The sequence below is a fragment of the Leguminivora glycinivorella genome, chromosome 21, assembly GCF_023078275.1.
Source record: "Leguminivora glycinivorella isolate SPB_JAAS2020 chromosome 21, LegGlyc_1.1, whole genome shotgun sequence".
Taxonomy (NCBI): domain Eukaryota; kingdom Metazoa; phylum Arthropoda; class Insecta; order Lepidoptera; family Tortricidae; genus Leguminivora; species Leguminivora glycinivorella.
This window is the reverse complement of record NC_062991.1, coordinates 14,700,791-14,718,483: the sequence shown is the minus strand read 5'-3', so window position 1 is coordinate 14,718,483 and position 17,693 is coordinate 14,700,791. Positions and strand designations below refer to the sequence as shown.

Below are 17,693 nucleotides of genomic sequence, written 5' to 3'. Positions count from 1 at the left end.
AAATCCAAACTCATCTCAGTTGTAAGCGACATTCAATATAATATTAGGCATTTGAAATGTAAATATAAATTATGAAGATCTATTAGAAAATTGCAGTTAATAAAAACAGCAACGTTTTTGGTTGCATATCATAAATATCTTGTAAGCGACATAATAACAATAAATTTTGGACTATATATTATTAAAATTGTCGTATTTTTCGTACTGATAGTATCAGTTTAATATAACTTCACATTTATTTACATTTTTCACACTTTGGAATTTTTTGCTTGACGCTTACAACATTTGAGAATACACAATCGAATAATCAGCTCAGAACAAGGCTGCTTCAGTCACCTTTACAACATTAAACCTTATAATACTGTCATGTATCACTACCTGTTAACACACTGAAAGGAATATATTTATTTGAGGCTGGTTTTTGATGGTTACCAAGGAATCTCATAATATTTAGCGGATTTTGATCCGCATATGCCGCACTCCAAATTTTTCTGCAGTTATTTATAAAAAAATATCTTAACATTATAAATACAACATATAATACACAACAAGATTCATAATTACTTAACCATTTTGGCATTGAAATCTGACACCTGATTGTCTTAGTTGAGATTCGTCTTATGAGCCAGCCTTTAATTTGGTGACAAGAATATCCGTTCCAGCGTGTTTAATAAGTAATCAGAATAGTCAGGAAATTAGTAGAAACCTTTTAAAATTATATAAAATGCCTAAAGTATTACAGAAACATCAAACAAAATACGTATTACTACTTAACTCAAAAAAAATATTTCAAAACAAAGAAAATTTTCGTTGGTTTACATTTTCTGTCGTACTTAAATAATTATCAGAATTATATTTGACAAGTTTGTACAATTTCCTGAAACATTCGTTTTAGAACACTGACCTAACTTTCTGATTGGGAATATAATTTGAAATGTAGGTACTTAGATATACGAATGTAATTAAAAAAACATTTAGACAGGAACATAATTATATATTTACTATACATTTCTTTTTATTATTATACATGGTCATCCATGTATTATAATAAAATTATTTTTCATTTGTCAAATAATTATGTAAAATATATCATTTATAAATTGTCTATTTACATAATTCATGTGAAAACTCACTATTCAATGCATCAATAGAAATTAATAATAATACCCGAGTACATAATTATGAAAAAATAATAACCGACACGTCATGATAAGGAAAATAATTTCATATAATTATAATATTAAATTCGTATATTTAAGCAATCCATTCAAGATCAACCTGCATATCGTAAAAATTTGATAATTCATAGGCAGTATCATGTTAGATAAATAGGTACGTAATTATACATACATCTAATAATTGTTGTCAATAGTCTCTCCACCCTCACTGATCACGGGGTCCGAACGGGGGTCCGTACGGGGTTCCATACGAGGATCTATACGGGTATCCGTATGGGGGACTATCCGGAGTCTAAACTCACTGATCTCGGGATCCATACGGGGTTCCATAGGATGTCCGTAGAGGATCCGTGTACCGTACAGTGTTTCGTAGGGGTTCCGTACGGGGTTCCTAAGGGGGTCCGTATGTGATTCCATAGGAGGTCCGTACGGTGTTCCATAGTGGTCCGTCCGTACGGACTATACGTAGCTCTCCAAGTGGACGCTGGTGGACGGTCCCTAAAACGATGCCTCCACTAAGTATGTACCGTCCATCGCTACGCCCGTCTGGTTACCCTGGACGGTGCTCCCCGCCGGAATGTATTTGCCGCATGCTTGCTGGAATAAGAGAAATGTCAGTGTTAGAAATATATTTTTGACATTTTTGCACATGTTAAAAGGTTGATATCTGGCAAACACGCAAATTTTGAGAAAGCCTCATTCGGTGGCTTATAGTCTATATCACAAATACTAAAAAAAACGATTAATACAGTCGAACAATACTAATACTACGAGTATAGTGACATTAGTGCCAAATATCGATATACATTTTTATTATAATAGTAATATTTTTTTTGACTTATTTAACTGTAAAATAAATAAAAAATAATTATAGATTAACTATAGGGACCATTTTATATAATTAAAATTATTTAATAAAAATAAATTGTTTTTAGGTAGGTACAGTTTATTGCTTGTGTAAGGGAAATTTGAACGTGGGGACTTAAAATAATATTTTATTATACTTGACATGTAGATCTAAATATTATTCTGTTTATTTTAAGCACTTACATATATTAATGTACAATTACTTTGAACCTAACTACATTTTTATCTACCTTAAATACTCAATTGACACGACAGAATGCTCAAGCTTAAAAAAAAAAAGATAAAATACAAAAAAATATTGAAAGTGGCAAGTAGCAGTGAAATTGTTGTGTGTATGAGTGAAAATTTTGGTGTAGTCATGCCAATTAGAGAGAAATAGTTTATTTGTGCCTTTCCTCGTCTAAAAGGTCCTTATTATTCAAATGCATTAGGTTTTTCCATCCAAAACTTAGATAGAAAAAACCTAATCTTATATGAAGCTCAGATACCTTTTTGACATGGAATACCACATTTATGTAGACCCAATAGCGTGTAACGTGTCAAAATAACGTTCCTGTTTTGTGCGTTGGATATGTCAATTTTATAAAATTCACAAAAGGTTGTGGATCTCTGACCAACAATTGTCTTCCTGTGCGTTAAAGTCAGGTCTGTATTATATTGACCTCCCATTTCATATTTTTATCGCACTTTCATAAATAGTTATGTTATTGTCCCACACGCATGCTACAAAAATAGGAGAGAACGGGATCAGTGTACGAAATTCTTTATCCTGTGCGTCCGGAGTGTGTCATTGACTGACCGATCAAATAATATAGGTACCTTATTGGAAAAAGTTGTACTCTTAAATCTTTAACTATGTTAACTATGATACGGCATAAAATGGTCAGGAGTTACCAACATTTTTTATGTTGTTTTTTTTTAGTTTTTTGGGTCATTTTCTATTTCCACTACGATGAACACTTAACACTGCTTATAAAATGGCTATAAATACCATTTTATATATAATGTGTGCGGTGTGTTGGCATTCCTGTTGAAACCTTAGTCACAGTTGAGAGTTTCAACATACGAGCAAGTAGCAAATAAGTTACAAACACTGAAGGACATCCGATTTTACATACATTTACAACACTCCTGGATCTACTTAGATAGTTCGTCTCATTCTTCCAAAAATTGCAGTAGCCTTTTTTCGTCCATTTCTTTGTGTAAATAAAAGAGCTATACGAACTCAATAAAACAAATTAAAAAATAATATAATACCGATAAAAGCTTACATTACCTGAAGACATTCAAATGGCTATGATATTTTTTTAAAGCTGTAGATAAAACAAAGAAAAATAAAATGACCTAAATGAATTATTAAAATAAAGACGATAATTATGATAAAAAAATATAAGAAATATAAAAAAATATATTATCATCAAATATCAAATAAATGAAAAATTCAATGTTGTGATCAAGCAGGCAATTATGGTCGCGCGATAAGTGATAAAATAGCAGGCTGTCCCTATCGCACTATTTGTAAGTGCGATATCCCCGGCCTGATATTTTATCGTCTATCGCGCGACCATGCTTCCCGTGCAGGAATAGTTAAATTTCGCTACTGCAAAGTTTTTGCTATATCATATAAAAATAGCCCAAGAATAAGACGACCATATAACAACAATATAACATCATAATAAGGTTATGAAATACACAATAAATACATTTGACAGTTCACGATACTGAAAAAAAAACTTGCTTTTTACAACATCTTAGCACAGCGGCAAGCCCGTAAATAAAAACCACATTAAATACAACATTTAATACATGATCGTACTGAAAAATACTGAATATCACAATTAGTACGGATTTAACTAAGACCAATGATACAGGGTTTTAATCAGATCATGAATATTCCCCTTTCTATGATTGAAAACTATTCACTTTATTTTGCCAAAAAATATTTTATTTAAAAAAAACAAAAGAATATGCGAAAAAGAACTGATTTATCACGGTAAATAAATAATTACCTATTTAGATTCACTTCGTATATTCTGCTAAAACAATGTTGCCAATTTTGTGACTCATTAAAAAAATGTATAAACCGTCACAAACTGATAGCACAAATTTATATAAATTTACTTTTTAATCAATCATCCTTATGATAATATTTTTTTATATGATAAGAAATTCATGTAAATCTTTATTTAAAAAATTATGAGAACAAAAGTTCCATATATCATTGGATATAAGAGCCGTACTAAAAGCGACACCATGTATATACGAAGCAACAATTTTGATAGCAGCCAACACCCTGCAGACATTAAAAGCCTTTTTTATACAATTTTTCGGTTATTACCACACAGCGATCATATACCTTTATGATAAATTCTAAGCCGAGTCCAAAAACATACCTAAAGTCACTTTAAACTTATTAACCAGATTCAGGAATACTATTATTATTAAAAGTAAGAACAAAATATCTAGGTATTAATGAATCACCTTATTTATTTACTTACCTAAATACCTAACTCTCTATCGGATTGACGTATTAAAATATCGTTATAATTAGTTATAATTTATAGAATCATCATTAAACATGAAGTCTCCTTTTTTATTAAGATAATAATGACAAAGATTCGACGTTTTGTATTTAATTTGTCTTGTTTAAATAACTTTAACTACAATTCAACTGCAATTACATAAAGCTTTTGTACTATATTATACAATTTAATCAAAACCAAGAGCAATCTATTTGAGTTATTTGATTACATATTAAGCTAAACTTCACCTAACCCTACTCTTAGTGCTACCCGATACAAACTTCTAAGCGTCGGCGTCTAGTCTTCCATGGTTATTATTCGACGCAAAATTAGCGCAATTGCGCAACGCCTTTTACCATAGTACTCACCAAGCCCCGATGCTAATTTCCCCACACTATCGTGTCTATTATATCTAACGTCGCCTAAATACCCCCACTGTCGTGGATATTACGCCTAACGTCACTTAAGTACACATGTGCCTAACTTCGCTGCGTGGTAACACCGCACACGTACTGGTAAAGGGTCTTCGCTGGCCGCGGCAGACACGGATGTATCGCTCGGACGGGAGGTCGCAGTGTACCTCCGGGTGCCCCTCCTGCTCTTTCTGCTCGAATCTAAGAGCAGGACCTGTCAGCCAATTAGACCTTTGAGTTTTTTGGAAGAAATGTACTGTGATGCTTTCTCGGAGGAATGACAACACTCATTGTACTTTTAAATATTTCAACGCGAACAGACAACTGCATGAGTTTAAATATATTTTTTTTTATCCAGCTTGATTTGACAAAATAAAATACATATTCTTAAAAAGAAACATTAAAAATGTACTAGAAATTTAAATTTTTCATTAAAGGTTAAAAAAAACTTCAGCATAGATTTAAGCGTACAATGAATGTTGCAATAGAGATTTTAAGTAAAATAGTATTCATTTAAATATAAGCTGTAGGTAGTCAATTTAATGACAATTTTTATGTCGTGTGAGTGAAGGGATAACTAAATAAGAATAAATTTAAATTCAAGAACAATTAAAAAGTCTTAAAATTATAGACAGACATAAATTAGCGAAAACAATAACCAACAAAGGCATTGAAGACACAAAGGCAAAGAGCATAATAATAAAAACTTCTCAGTTTGAGCACAATATATTTATACGTATACAAAGTACAAATATTTTTGTGTGTAATTGTATATATAATAATTACTTATTATATGTATATTGACGTTAAGTGTATCATACTGGTAATAAATTGAAATTACTGCTATTAAATATATATTAAGTTTAACCATTAAATGGCATTATACACGATGATAATTTCAAAATATATGAATGATGTACATATTTGGCTTAATATTTCTAAGCCCAGAATACTTACCAATGATTCCTTTGATATGCTAATATAACTATAAAATACTGTGTATTGAAATATGTAGCTTAATATTTTTTAAGTTTTTTTTTCGATTTGTCTGAAAAGATGCTACCGCACAGACTTAAGAACTAAAAAAACATATTAAATATTTTTATCAAAGCTTTATAAATAATAACTCATATACAAATAATTGAGATTATATGTGTAAGTACAATAACATCTTTTATTTAATATTTATTATCTAATATTTGATTACTCTGTTCAAGATCTGCTATCTTCTATCAGGCAGCAGCTTTAAAATGATGAATTCACTTCAGATTTAATATTTAGTGAGTTTTTTTTTATTTTACATTTTATTTAAAGCTACTGACGAAACTAGATATGAGTGATATAACATAAAAATAATGATTTAGATTATTCTTGTTTTGGTAAAATATTTTAAACTGCCTAATTTGTTTGATCCAGTCGTTTGAAGTGCAGATCTAGTTAATCGAAGATGTTTTACCCTCTTCCTAAAACACCCCTCACTAGCATAACCAAGCGTCGGAATCTAGTCACTCTATGGTTAATACTCGACGCAAAGTCGGTGCTACTTTACAGCGACGCTATGAAACGCCGACCCTCAATAGGCGCTAGTGTGGAGTTTATGTATACTAAAATATATCGAGCACAATATATATTATGTTGTCGGTACATAAAATTGCTGCACGAGATACACCTAGCATGGGCACAACATGACGGGGCAAGCGACACGACCCCAGGTTATAAGGGTTTTGTGAACGAGCAAGTCTATGTTTCTATGGCCGAGAAAACAAAATATCAAAGTAATCTTATAGGTATTAATGGTATTTTTTTTCCATTTACTATGTCACGACGTGGTTACATTGAAACAAACACAAACATAACGTTCATCGAAAATAAAACCGTTGAATGTATTATTCATATTAAATGAAATCTAATTAATAGCCATTCGTAAAATAATTTTCAGACAATTGCTATCACAAAATTTAACAAGCTATCACAATTTTTATTGCGCATTGCATAATGTTTTTTGTTTACATTTGAAAATCTCATTTATATTTATCAAAGTTTCTACTATTCTTAATAATAAAGACTTCGTCATGTAGTATCAAGTACTTAGTCGGCTATAGAAACATAAAGATACGGCAAACAAAAGGGTCCACAAAGTGCTGTAAGGCAACAGATAGTATACCTCACGACGAGGGCAAGAGGCGAGCCCTAGAGGACTCACGCAGCGTACCGAGCGGCGGCGCTTCTGCCGTCAAAATAAGAATGTTTTCATTTTCACCGAAAGATACAAAATCATTTTTTCAAACTAAATGTCTATGTAGCCTATACATGACAATCATCTAGATCGATTAAGTCACTTAAAAAGTAATAAAAATAATAAGGTTGACCTAAAATACTGTTATATGCATAACTATTTAGTGTAAAGGTATTTTTGAGTAGGTATATGATGTTTGCTGATTAGTGAGTAGTATAAGCTAAATACAGGTACCAACTTATATGCTAATGCCATACTATTATAATTGTTTCAGGTACTTGTTTAAAATTTTAATCTGAGAACTACAGTCACCGGCATAAATATGTGATGATTTCTGTACCTTGTCATATTAACATCTTGTTTGAAATGTCATACGAAATTAACAAACGATTAAAAACGACATGGTACAGAAATCATCACTTCTTTATGCCGGTGACTGTAACAACTAATGTAAAAAAAATATATGTTATTACTTTTACTGTTAATAGTGAACTTTGGTGCGTAACTTAAGGTAACTTCGAATATTATAAGCCAGCCTTCATTAGCGTATCCCAAGCGTCAGCATCTAGACAAGGCTACTTCTCGACGCAAGATTGGCGCAATTACATAACGACGTCATTTTCGACGCTGACTAGTCGCCGACGCAAAAGACTTTAAGGTGGCTAATATTTCAATCAAGAAAATTCCAATGTACATAGTTTATCAAATTACAAAATGACGATCATTTTTTTTTTTTTTTCGGTTGTGAAATTGTTATTCTTATTTTGCCGTTTTATATGAAACGACTTTTTAATTTGTATAAGCTACTCAATTTTTTTCATGATTTCCGAATTAGGTATTCAGTTGTATAAATTGTCATATTTAATCTTAAGGTTTTTTTTATTAATTTTGTTATTACATACATACTATTGGAATTTTATTACACCTTTTAATATCTTGTTCATTATTGATATAATTTAGTTTATAAATAGCGAGGATTACGTTTCGGCTCAAGCAATTTGCTTTGGTATGTCCGGATGTTCTCTTCTACAGCTCGCAATTCTCAACCGATTCACTTGAAATTTTGTAAACATATTGTACGAATATTTTTACTGTTTTGTTAATCAGAATTCATTATTGTTTATTTTAATGTATCACCTGGTATTTCTGCGGACAGCAGCCGCATCGCGCGCAGCAGGCCAACAGCGCAGGCGCGCGGCCAGAGTGCGCGGGCGACGCTAATGGCGAAGGCGACCCGGGCCGCTTCACCGCGCCGTTGAATGGGTTCTCCATTTCTACGAACTCGCGATCCTGGAAACAAATGCGGTTATTTTTTAGTTTTGGATATGTACCTATAATGATTCAAGATTTGACTTTGATCATCAATGAAAACAACATAGACAGTCATGTGTGCCAGGTAGTTATAACTCATAAAATGTATAATATGGAGCGAAAATTTATTATAATTATCATTCGTCTGTCATATTGCAGACGTTAAAATAAATATGAAATAAGTCAGTAGCATTTGCGGGCCAATGATTTGAACGATTTACTCGTAGTAAGAGGGCAGGATTTTTTGTTACATTACAAACAACATATTTATTCACATTTACCTAATGTAACATGCATTGCGTTTTATCTTGTAACCATTTATGATCATGTATGTAGTTATACTTACAAGACATAATACTTGTAATAACACAGCTAACTACTAAATTTGATTTCTTCACATCGACCACAATATAAAAATAACTTTAACTAAAATATGAAATGTGTGTTGGTAAACTTGGTATCATTGGGATGTGATGACAGTTATTGGTCCTTTTTAGCGTATATATAATTTTGAAGTATTTTTTATTTTATTTTATTTGAACAAAGTTACTAGAAAATCCATGAAAAGAGGTGCTCATAATATCATAAATAATTTATTTTGAGTATCAAATTAATTTGGCCGTCAATTATTTTCTTTATTTTACTTGTTCATCCCTTTCCATGACTTTTCATTTGTTAAGTTACATTTCTGTGTTTTCAAAATACAAGTGACGAATGATCTATACATTAAATGGCAAACTTATGTTAACATAAGTTTTAAATATTTATGAATACAACACCAATTATAACGAGCATTGCACATTAAACTTACAGTGCAAGGGGCGGACCTATTGCGAAAGACGTTCTCTACCAGCTAACCTTTGGGAAAATGAAAATGGTGTGAATACATGTGTAATACAAACACAGACAATTTTGAAACAGGCTATCGTGGAATCTGAAATATGCATATTTTAATTTAATTTTAAATTAGTAAAAAAGTGCATATTTCAATTTCCTTGATACATGACAATTGTAAAAATAAGTGATAATCCAATTATTTGTGACTATGCATTCATATTTTCTAGCAAACCAGTTTCATCAGTAGACACATATGAAAAAAATGGATAGTAGGTTAGAATGAAACATAATATTTTGACTTTGGTATGATTTCTACTGATAAAGTCAGCTTGCCAAAGTATTGACAAAGCAAAATAGAACTTATTTCGAGACATGTGTGAAAAATTACGAATATATTTGTGTTAAATATTCATGTCGAAAGCTTTTAATATGTGTGGTTGATTAGAATTATATGCATGTGTTGCCTATTATTTGTATCACTGTCATAATTACCTTTAGCTTTGATAAAACGTGACTGGTTCTATAAACTTAACTATTGCCAAATTATGTTATTTTCAGTTGCCATATCTCTGAGGCGGAGATAATAGGAAACATACGTGAATCGAGTTTTGGTTACCGTCCCTTTTCCTACTGCTAAACCAGCAGGGCTAAAACGTACTGCTGTCTATCATTTGTCACCATTTCTGTCACGCTCTAACAAGTATATAAGTGTGAAATTGACGCATGATTTGACAAGTGAAAAAAACACGACCATGATGCAGGCACAGAAGAGTCCCACTATTGTCCGTATATCATTCACCCAATGAAATAACGGTTTCATATATAAAAGGCTAAAAATTTGCATTCGTATGTCCTGATTACAAGTATTACAACCAGCGGTTGAAGACTACACGTCTCCTTTAATCTCCGTCTTAGCGGAACGACAACCTTCCATTACTACTAGCTGGTTTCCAGACAGTTTTTTTTCTTATACAAAACTCAGTTAAAGCCTGTAGATGCAGAAATATATGATTATTGCCAGGAAGGCGCTGTTATTCTGATGTATGGGATGGCAGTTCAGTTTAGTATGAAGAATAGTTCTAATGAAATTCCGCAACATGGCGCGTAGTCATATATTTCTGTTCAGGCTTTACTGATCTCTCATCATGCCCCAGATGGCCAGAACTTGGCATCATACTCACCGTGGTGCGCTCCAAGCACCGCAACAGGTGGTGATGCTGCAACTCGAAGATGTCTTCATCCCGACCAGCATCGTCCAGCTCCACGCCAGACTCCTGCGCCGCCAGGCGAGCCTCGGCAGCCTTCTTTTTGGAGACGAAGGCTGCGCCAGAAGACGCCTTGGCGATGCGGATGCGGGCAAGGCGGGCTTTCTGGAATTTGAGGAGGTAAGGATTAATTATAGCATTCATCTGAATAAAAAATTAAACAGAAATTGTAGTTTTGACATTTTTACTCTTTTCAGTGTTCCATTGCTATCTATCGCCTACCACCCAAATAGTAAGGATACTATGGATACACTTATGCTATGAACAGCTAATCTTTATGATAAGTATCCACACCATCACCAAACGACTTTCAGTTAAATAGTGAAAGGATATTACGAATGGTACAAAATGCCATTTGATTTTCATACATTTGTTCTTTTTTTACGTAATAAGAAAATATTGATAATAATTATGAATATTATTTTCTTACTCACTGAACCTTACTTCTAATGCTTATGGTAGTAGAATCCCTGATATCAAAGACGTCGTTCAGTTCAGAAATACAAAGACTACGAATTACGAAGAATGGTTTTTGGTCTAACCAATGCTCCACAGTATTAAACGCCAATTGGGTTATATTATTATTATCATGTGAATTACTCGCTGCGCCTAGATCTATGAGAAGTTGGACACGATGTCAGGTACAGTCAGAGCGATTAAGAGCACTCTCATAGTAATAGGCCACCTACTTGACTTTACGAATTACGATGGATGACTTTTGGTCTAACCAATGCTCCCCCTTATGAAACTTACCCGCTGCGCCTTCCTCTTATCCGTCCTCTAGTTCTGATGGTAGATCCGTGAGAAGTTGGACACGATGACAGGCTCAGTTAGATTTAGATCACTGACATAGCATTCTACCTATTTGACTTTACGATTTACGAAGAATGACTTTTGGTCTCACAATTGCTCCACAGTATTAAACGCCAATTGTGTTTTAAGACCTTTTTATTCTATAATGGACTTACTCGCGAGAAGCGATGGTGGCCCAGCGGTAGGAGCGTGCGACTTTCAATCCGGACGTCGCGGGTTCGAATTCGAACCCGGCTCGTACCAATGAGTTTTTCTGTACTTGTGTGCGAAATGTCATCTGATATTTGCCAGTCGCTTTTCGGTGAAGCAAAACATAGTGAGGAAACCGGACTAATTCCAACAAGGCCTAGTTACCCTTCGGATTGGAAGGTCACATGGCAGTCGCTTTCGTAAAACTAGTGTCTACGCCAAATCTTGGGATTAGTTGTCAAAGCGGACCCCAGGCTCCCATGAGTCGTGGCAAATGCCAGGATATCGCAAGGAGGATGATGGTACTTACTCGCTGAGCCTTCCTCTTATCCGCCCTCTGGTTCTGATGGTAGATCCGAGAGAAGTTGGACACAATGACAGGCACAGGCAGAGCGATCACGAGCACTCCGGACAGCGAGCATACGCCGCCGACAATCTTGCCCGCAATCGTGCCTGGGACCATGTCTCCGTACCTGGAAAGAAGTTTTTGGTTAGTATATTTGTAGTAACTTCGGCAGTATCCGTAAACCTATCGTTAGTATAAAATGTAAAATCTTTAAATGTCACATATAAATTAATAATGCCCAATTTAGAAATGCTTAATTTCTTTATTTTGAATAATGATGCACAATTTAATACAGATTAATCATAATCACGATGTAATAAATGTCAGTTGAACAAACAACTGACATTATTTTAATTTGGTACTAGCCAGGTTGGCGATCTCAAATTACGCCCCTGATTATTTCTACTGACGTCAAAAAACAATATTAAATATTTTGACAACGCAATTTTGTATAAAGTCATTAAATGAAGACATCGCTTCTGTTAATTCGAGTTTTAAATGTTCGGTAACATATACACATAATTTATAGCTCTATTCAATTTCCAGTATGCTCGTTAAAGACGGTTTTATGAGGAATTATGATTCTTTACATTTTTTGTGTTTCAGAAATAGTAAATTGTTAATTAGTGTTAAAAACGAAATGAAATATGCATATTGTTTCAGCCGAGGCTTCTCGATGGATAAACAAATGTAATTATAGGTCAATGGATAAACGAATTATCTTAATTTAGTTTGAATATTTTATAATTTTATGATTCGATTCATGATACAATGGACTTTGATTCAAACATCATCTATCATCAATCATCATGCTTGATGAATCATAGACAATTGGTACTAAATTAGTGTCAGGATACCTAATATAAACAATAAGTAGCGCCAAAGACCATACATTAAATTTAAATTATTAAAACGTTATTAGCACGAACTGACTTATAAGAAAAAAAATATTTGAAAATAGTGATCATGTTTGGAAAAGCGGAAGGTGAAAAACCTGTTAGAGTCATCAGGAACCATCACTATTTAGCAAGTGAGTCAACTGACCAATTGAAATATACTAATTCACATTTCTTTACAGAACAAAACTGTCATGTTTTCTGATGCGGACTGCAAAGGAATGGAATTCACTCCCACCATCGGTGTTCCCTGAAAAAAAACGTCCTCGGACTCTTCAAAGCAAAAGTAAATAGGCTGTTACTGAACTGGCGAGCTCCATCTTATACACTGTCTTTAATTTCCATCAGGTGTGACTAGGACCAATCCCCGACCAATATACTCCTTCGCTCTGCAGGCAATTCGTCTTTGGAATGATCTCCCTCTCTCAATACGACAAGCACAGAGCAAGTTTTCCTTTAAACGTCAATTACGTAAACACTTCTCGCAGGTACGCCAACGTTGTTAGACAGTAATGGTTAAATGGGTACTATGTATGTATATGTATGTATATATTTTTAGTTAGTTTATGTATGTATATGATTGTACTTATTTATGTATGTATATTGATGATGCATATAGTATTTAGATAGTGACATATCTATTTAAATTTCTGTTTTATTTTCCGCACCAATTGTAAGTTTCTGTTTGGTCCAATGGTTGACTGGTAGAGAATGCCTTAAGGCATTAAGTTCGCCATTTGTACTTTATGTTGTGCAATAAAGGTTAAATAAATAAATAAATATACGTTAAAAAAATACAACGACATTACAAGCTAAATTTTGCAAGTATCTTCTATTAGGTATCCAAATTTCAGTCAAACTATATTTCCCAAGGAAGTATTATAATTTCATCAGGTAACGTTTGTTGTGTTTCTCGCAACTTTTACACGCACGTTGTCAGCACTTGTCCCAGTTGTCACATCAATCGCGTTCATTTGGCTTGCTGCCAGGCAGTTGATTACCTACTTTAACAGAGAATCCGGAATCGACTTCCGTTTAGAGTTTCATTCGGGAAACTGATTTGTTTGATTGTTATTTGTTGTTATTCTGTATGTCATCTGTGTCGTTACGGAATAATGATGTTTTGGGAGACAGAATTGAAGCCTTTTGGAACTATTATTAAGTAACTGGTATAGTAAATGGTATACAAAGAGAATGCTGCCCTTAACCCGTCATTATTTTCCAACCATTTTTTTATCATGAAACAATAATGATTTGACAATAGCAAAAGTTTTGCCCAGCTTATTTTATTTTTTGCTTTCACTGACTTTTTTCTACTTCTTTAAAAATAACCGCTGTCTGCACAAATTTTCTTTCATAATATACATTTATGTGGATAAGTTTGATTGACCGTCGGCGTCGATATCTATAACCGATAGTTCATCGACATCACCCACCTAAGACACTTCGATGGAAAGTTTGATTTCGTCGCGTCGTGTCGCATCGCATCGTTCACATCGACCGTCGTTAGACTATCTTCACTTTCCATGACTACGGTCAATCAAAAATCTGATCATAAACAACCCTTACCCATAGAAGTCTAAAATTTTACCAAAATGCAGAATTAACTTCAAAATTTTACAATTCAACTAAACCTAACTTACTACCGTTTGCTTAGTAAACAAATCCTTCGTTCCCAGTGTTTGCTCCGACTCTGTTTACATTTCATTGACGTCAGGGAATTTACGATTTCGCGGTGTAAAGGTGTTTTTCTGTTTACCTGGTCTAGATTTGAGAACGTCAAAAATAACAAGTTGAGCTGGTTTAAAAATGCACATTTTTCATTCTTGTCCGGTTATACACACAGGCTCACGTAGAACAATGTTTTCAAAATATAACTCCATCTAACTAAAAACTTTACTTCCTACTCTTTTAGACGATTATCTATTGTTCAGGTTATTGATAAGGCTGTGTTGCACGTTTGCATCCGTGGCCCACAAATGGTCTCGCCGGAAGATCAGCGCTGACTTTATGGTTAGCATTATGCTGGGACCATTTCGTGGTAAACATTATTTATATTGTGTTTTTAACTATTAAATATTTTTTTTATGGGATAGGAGGCAAACGAAGACAGGTCGCCTGATGGTAAGCGATCACTGCCGCCCATGGACACCAGAATACCAGAAGTGTTGGAGGTGACTTGCCGGCCTTTAAGGTGGGTGTACGCTCTTTTCTTGAAGGTTTGAAGGTGGTATCGGCCCGGAAATACCGCAGGCGACAATTCATTCCACAGTTTAGCCACAGTATAATTTCTATGAAGGTTCCGCTCCCCGATGAAGGTCACGTTATCGGTCGGAAAAACGCGAACAGTCAACCTGTCATATCTCACTCATACAAGCATGGTACGCGTTCATCTATACGAGCTTAGGATGTGTGCTAGGAACGCGCCTCTTTCATATATTTGACCGCCAGTGTCCGAAATGTGGTTTAGCTGTGCGTGGCATTTGTATTATTAATTATGTTTATGTTCATCATTGAATGAATTGGATTTGTATTTGAACATTATTAAAGAAATTAAATTTAACTTTTTACTACCGAATAATCCAAGAGAAGAATATAGGAAGAATTATAATCGTCATCTTCTTTGTAATTCCTTATTATTTATTCAAGCTAAACTCCAAAATCTTTATCTATGTAAGGTCCCTCTTAGTTTGCTAACTCGGTTAAACCAGAAGTTTCATAATCAGTATAAAACCAACATTTCCATCCAAAAACATACTGAAACTTAAAGGCATAAGCACTTAAATTAAAGAGAAAATTTTGCAACAGAAATCAGAGGCAAAATTTTGCAACAGCTGAAAAGATACCAACTTATATTTTCCGTCTAAAAACTTCAAACTGAACTTTATTTACAAAGACATATACAGGGTGTAACATTAATGCTGGTGATCCATTTAAGAGCATAACCTGTATCGAATAGCGGTTACGAATACCACTTCCTTTTTTTAAAATAAACACCATGAAAATTAAAGGTACTATAGAAGGTAATGTATAAGCCGTAGGATTTATCTTCGGCAATTATGTTACATAGTGTATAAGAAAATCTTTAAATTTTGTATCTTCGTGTACTTTTGGTGGACGTGAAAAGATTTTTGGGTATACTGTGAAAGTTTTTATTGGTGATAAAACAGGGTGGGGGGGGGGGGGGGGGGGTATTTTGGTTTGCCTTAGAGGATTTTGTTATCTGTTATCTAGGCTTGTGCCGTTTCGTTCGTTGATCGGAGCGCTCCGATCTCGTTCAATCGCTCCCATGAACTAGTTCGCTCTTTTAGGTCTTTTGCTCATTTAGTTCAGCCAGACCAGCGACCACTGCGGTCGGAAAGATCAGAACGAATGGGACCGAATAGTGTCAAATTTATACAAATAGTCCACAGATAGTAACATTCCGGGCCGAAAGGTTGTAAATAACCGAAGTTTAATATGAAAACTTGACTTTTTTTGTTGCTCTGCTAAGTAGCTCTCGCTCTCGGTCGGCGCAGTCACACATTCGTTCTCGATCCAAACCGGTCGCGCTCGCCGATCCTATACTGAACTAAATGAGCAAAGACCGATTCTCAGACCACGGAAAGATTCAGTTTATTTCGGTCATTGATGGGATTTTATTCCTAACAGTTCATAGTTCGTGAACGACACAAGCCTACTGTTATCAGCAGAGATCGGATTTTTGTGCGTCATCTCATACTAAAAGTCATTAAAATGACGTAAGTCACTAAGAATGTCGCAAATCCGTCCGATCTCTGCTTATCAGAGACAATTTTTATGGCTTCGGTAAATTCAGTGAATGTGAAGGTTTTTTTATGGGTAATTGAGATATTTTGCTGGATTGGTCTTATAACAATGCCATGCAAAGGGGCGTCAAATAAAGGCTTGTTAAAAAGAAAGAAAATGAAAAATATGTCGGAGAACGAGCAAAATATGTTTACATGCATAGTGATGTATATATGCGTCATGCATTTTTGACTCTATTGACAGCACGTCAAAATTCAGAATAAATCTTTGTCAAGGTCAGACGCGTTTTACACGCTATATTTGACAAACATAGCAAAGGGTTTTACAACTTCGTACAAAACTCGCTGGTGTTAACATTCAGTTCTGCCAAAATTGTATAGAGGGCGCATGCGCTTCATATGCCGAAGCCTTTGTAACCGGGTTTTAGGGCTCGGTCACAGGCCATACTGTCCGATAGTACTCTTTATTATAGAGTACTAGCCTGCTCCCTCTCCCCGCTGAAAGTGCCGCCCACCCCCTCTCGGTTACCTCACAGTTACCGCCTGTCAAAAACGCGAACAGTCAACCTGTCATATTTCACTCATACAATCATAGTACGCGTTCACCTACACGAGCTTAGAGTGCGAGCTAGGAACGCGCCTCTTTCATATAATATTTGATCGCCAGTGTCCGAGGTGTGGCTCCATTCTAAAAAGGTACTAAAAGGGATTTATGTATTTCTTTTAACAGGCATAGAATAGATGCACACCTACACACTATCATAGCCAGTTAAATGAAAGCCTATAAAATAGGTGAATACGTGCACTATCGATAGTAATCAGCAACATTCTTGCAACGTCATTACGTCAACTGCCAGGCATAAATGCAGCAATTGCGTTGCGGTGCAATCCGGTACCATTATAGTTCGATCTGTCATCGGCTGTGCATTATTTAGCGGGAATAGTAGTAATATGCTGTGAACAATGGAAGGGGCGTGTGGGGAAAACCGAGAAGGTATATCGTAGGGGAGACCGAGGTGAGTTGTGACAGAGGTGAGTTGTGACTTTAAAAAC

The 17,693-nt window shown here is 34.6% G+C and overlaps 1 protein-coding gene across 3 annotated transcripts in view; it reads right to left on the bottom strand.

Annotated features, from left to right (window-relative positions):
* Positions 1–1,203: 1,203 nt before the first annotated feature.
* LOC125237397 (potassium voltage-gated channel protein Shal) overlaps positions 1,204–17,693 on the bottom strand; it is a 121,031-nt gene continuing 104,541 nt past the window's right edge. The window contains exons 2-7 of one of the 3 annotated variants that reach the window (XM_048144434.1): positions 11,942–12,104; positions 10,546–10,734; positions 9,339–9,380; positions 8,354–8,506; positions 5,081–5,194; positions 1,204–1,775 (exon numbers count right to left, since the gene is read on the bottom strand). In XM_048144434.1, coding sequence (XP_048000391.1) covers positions 1,677–1,775; positions 5,081–5,194; positions 8,354–8,506; positions 9,339–9,380; positions 10,546–10,734; positions 11,942–12,104 — 760 coding nt within the window. In that variant the 3' untranslated portion in view covers positions 1,204–1,676. The remainder of the gene's footprint in view (positions 1,776–5,080; positions 5,195–8,353; positions 8,507–9,338; positions 9,381–10,545; positions 10,735–11,941; positions 12,105–17,693) is intronic. The other 2 variants (XM_048144436.1, XM_048144435.1) reach the window with 2 other exon arrangements.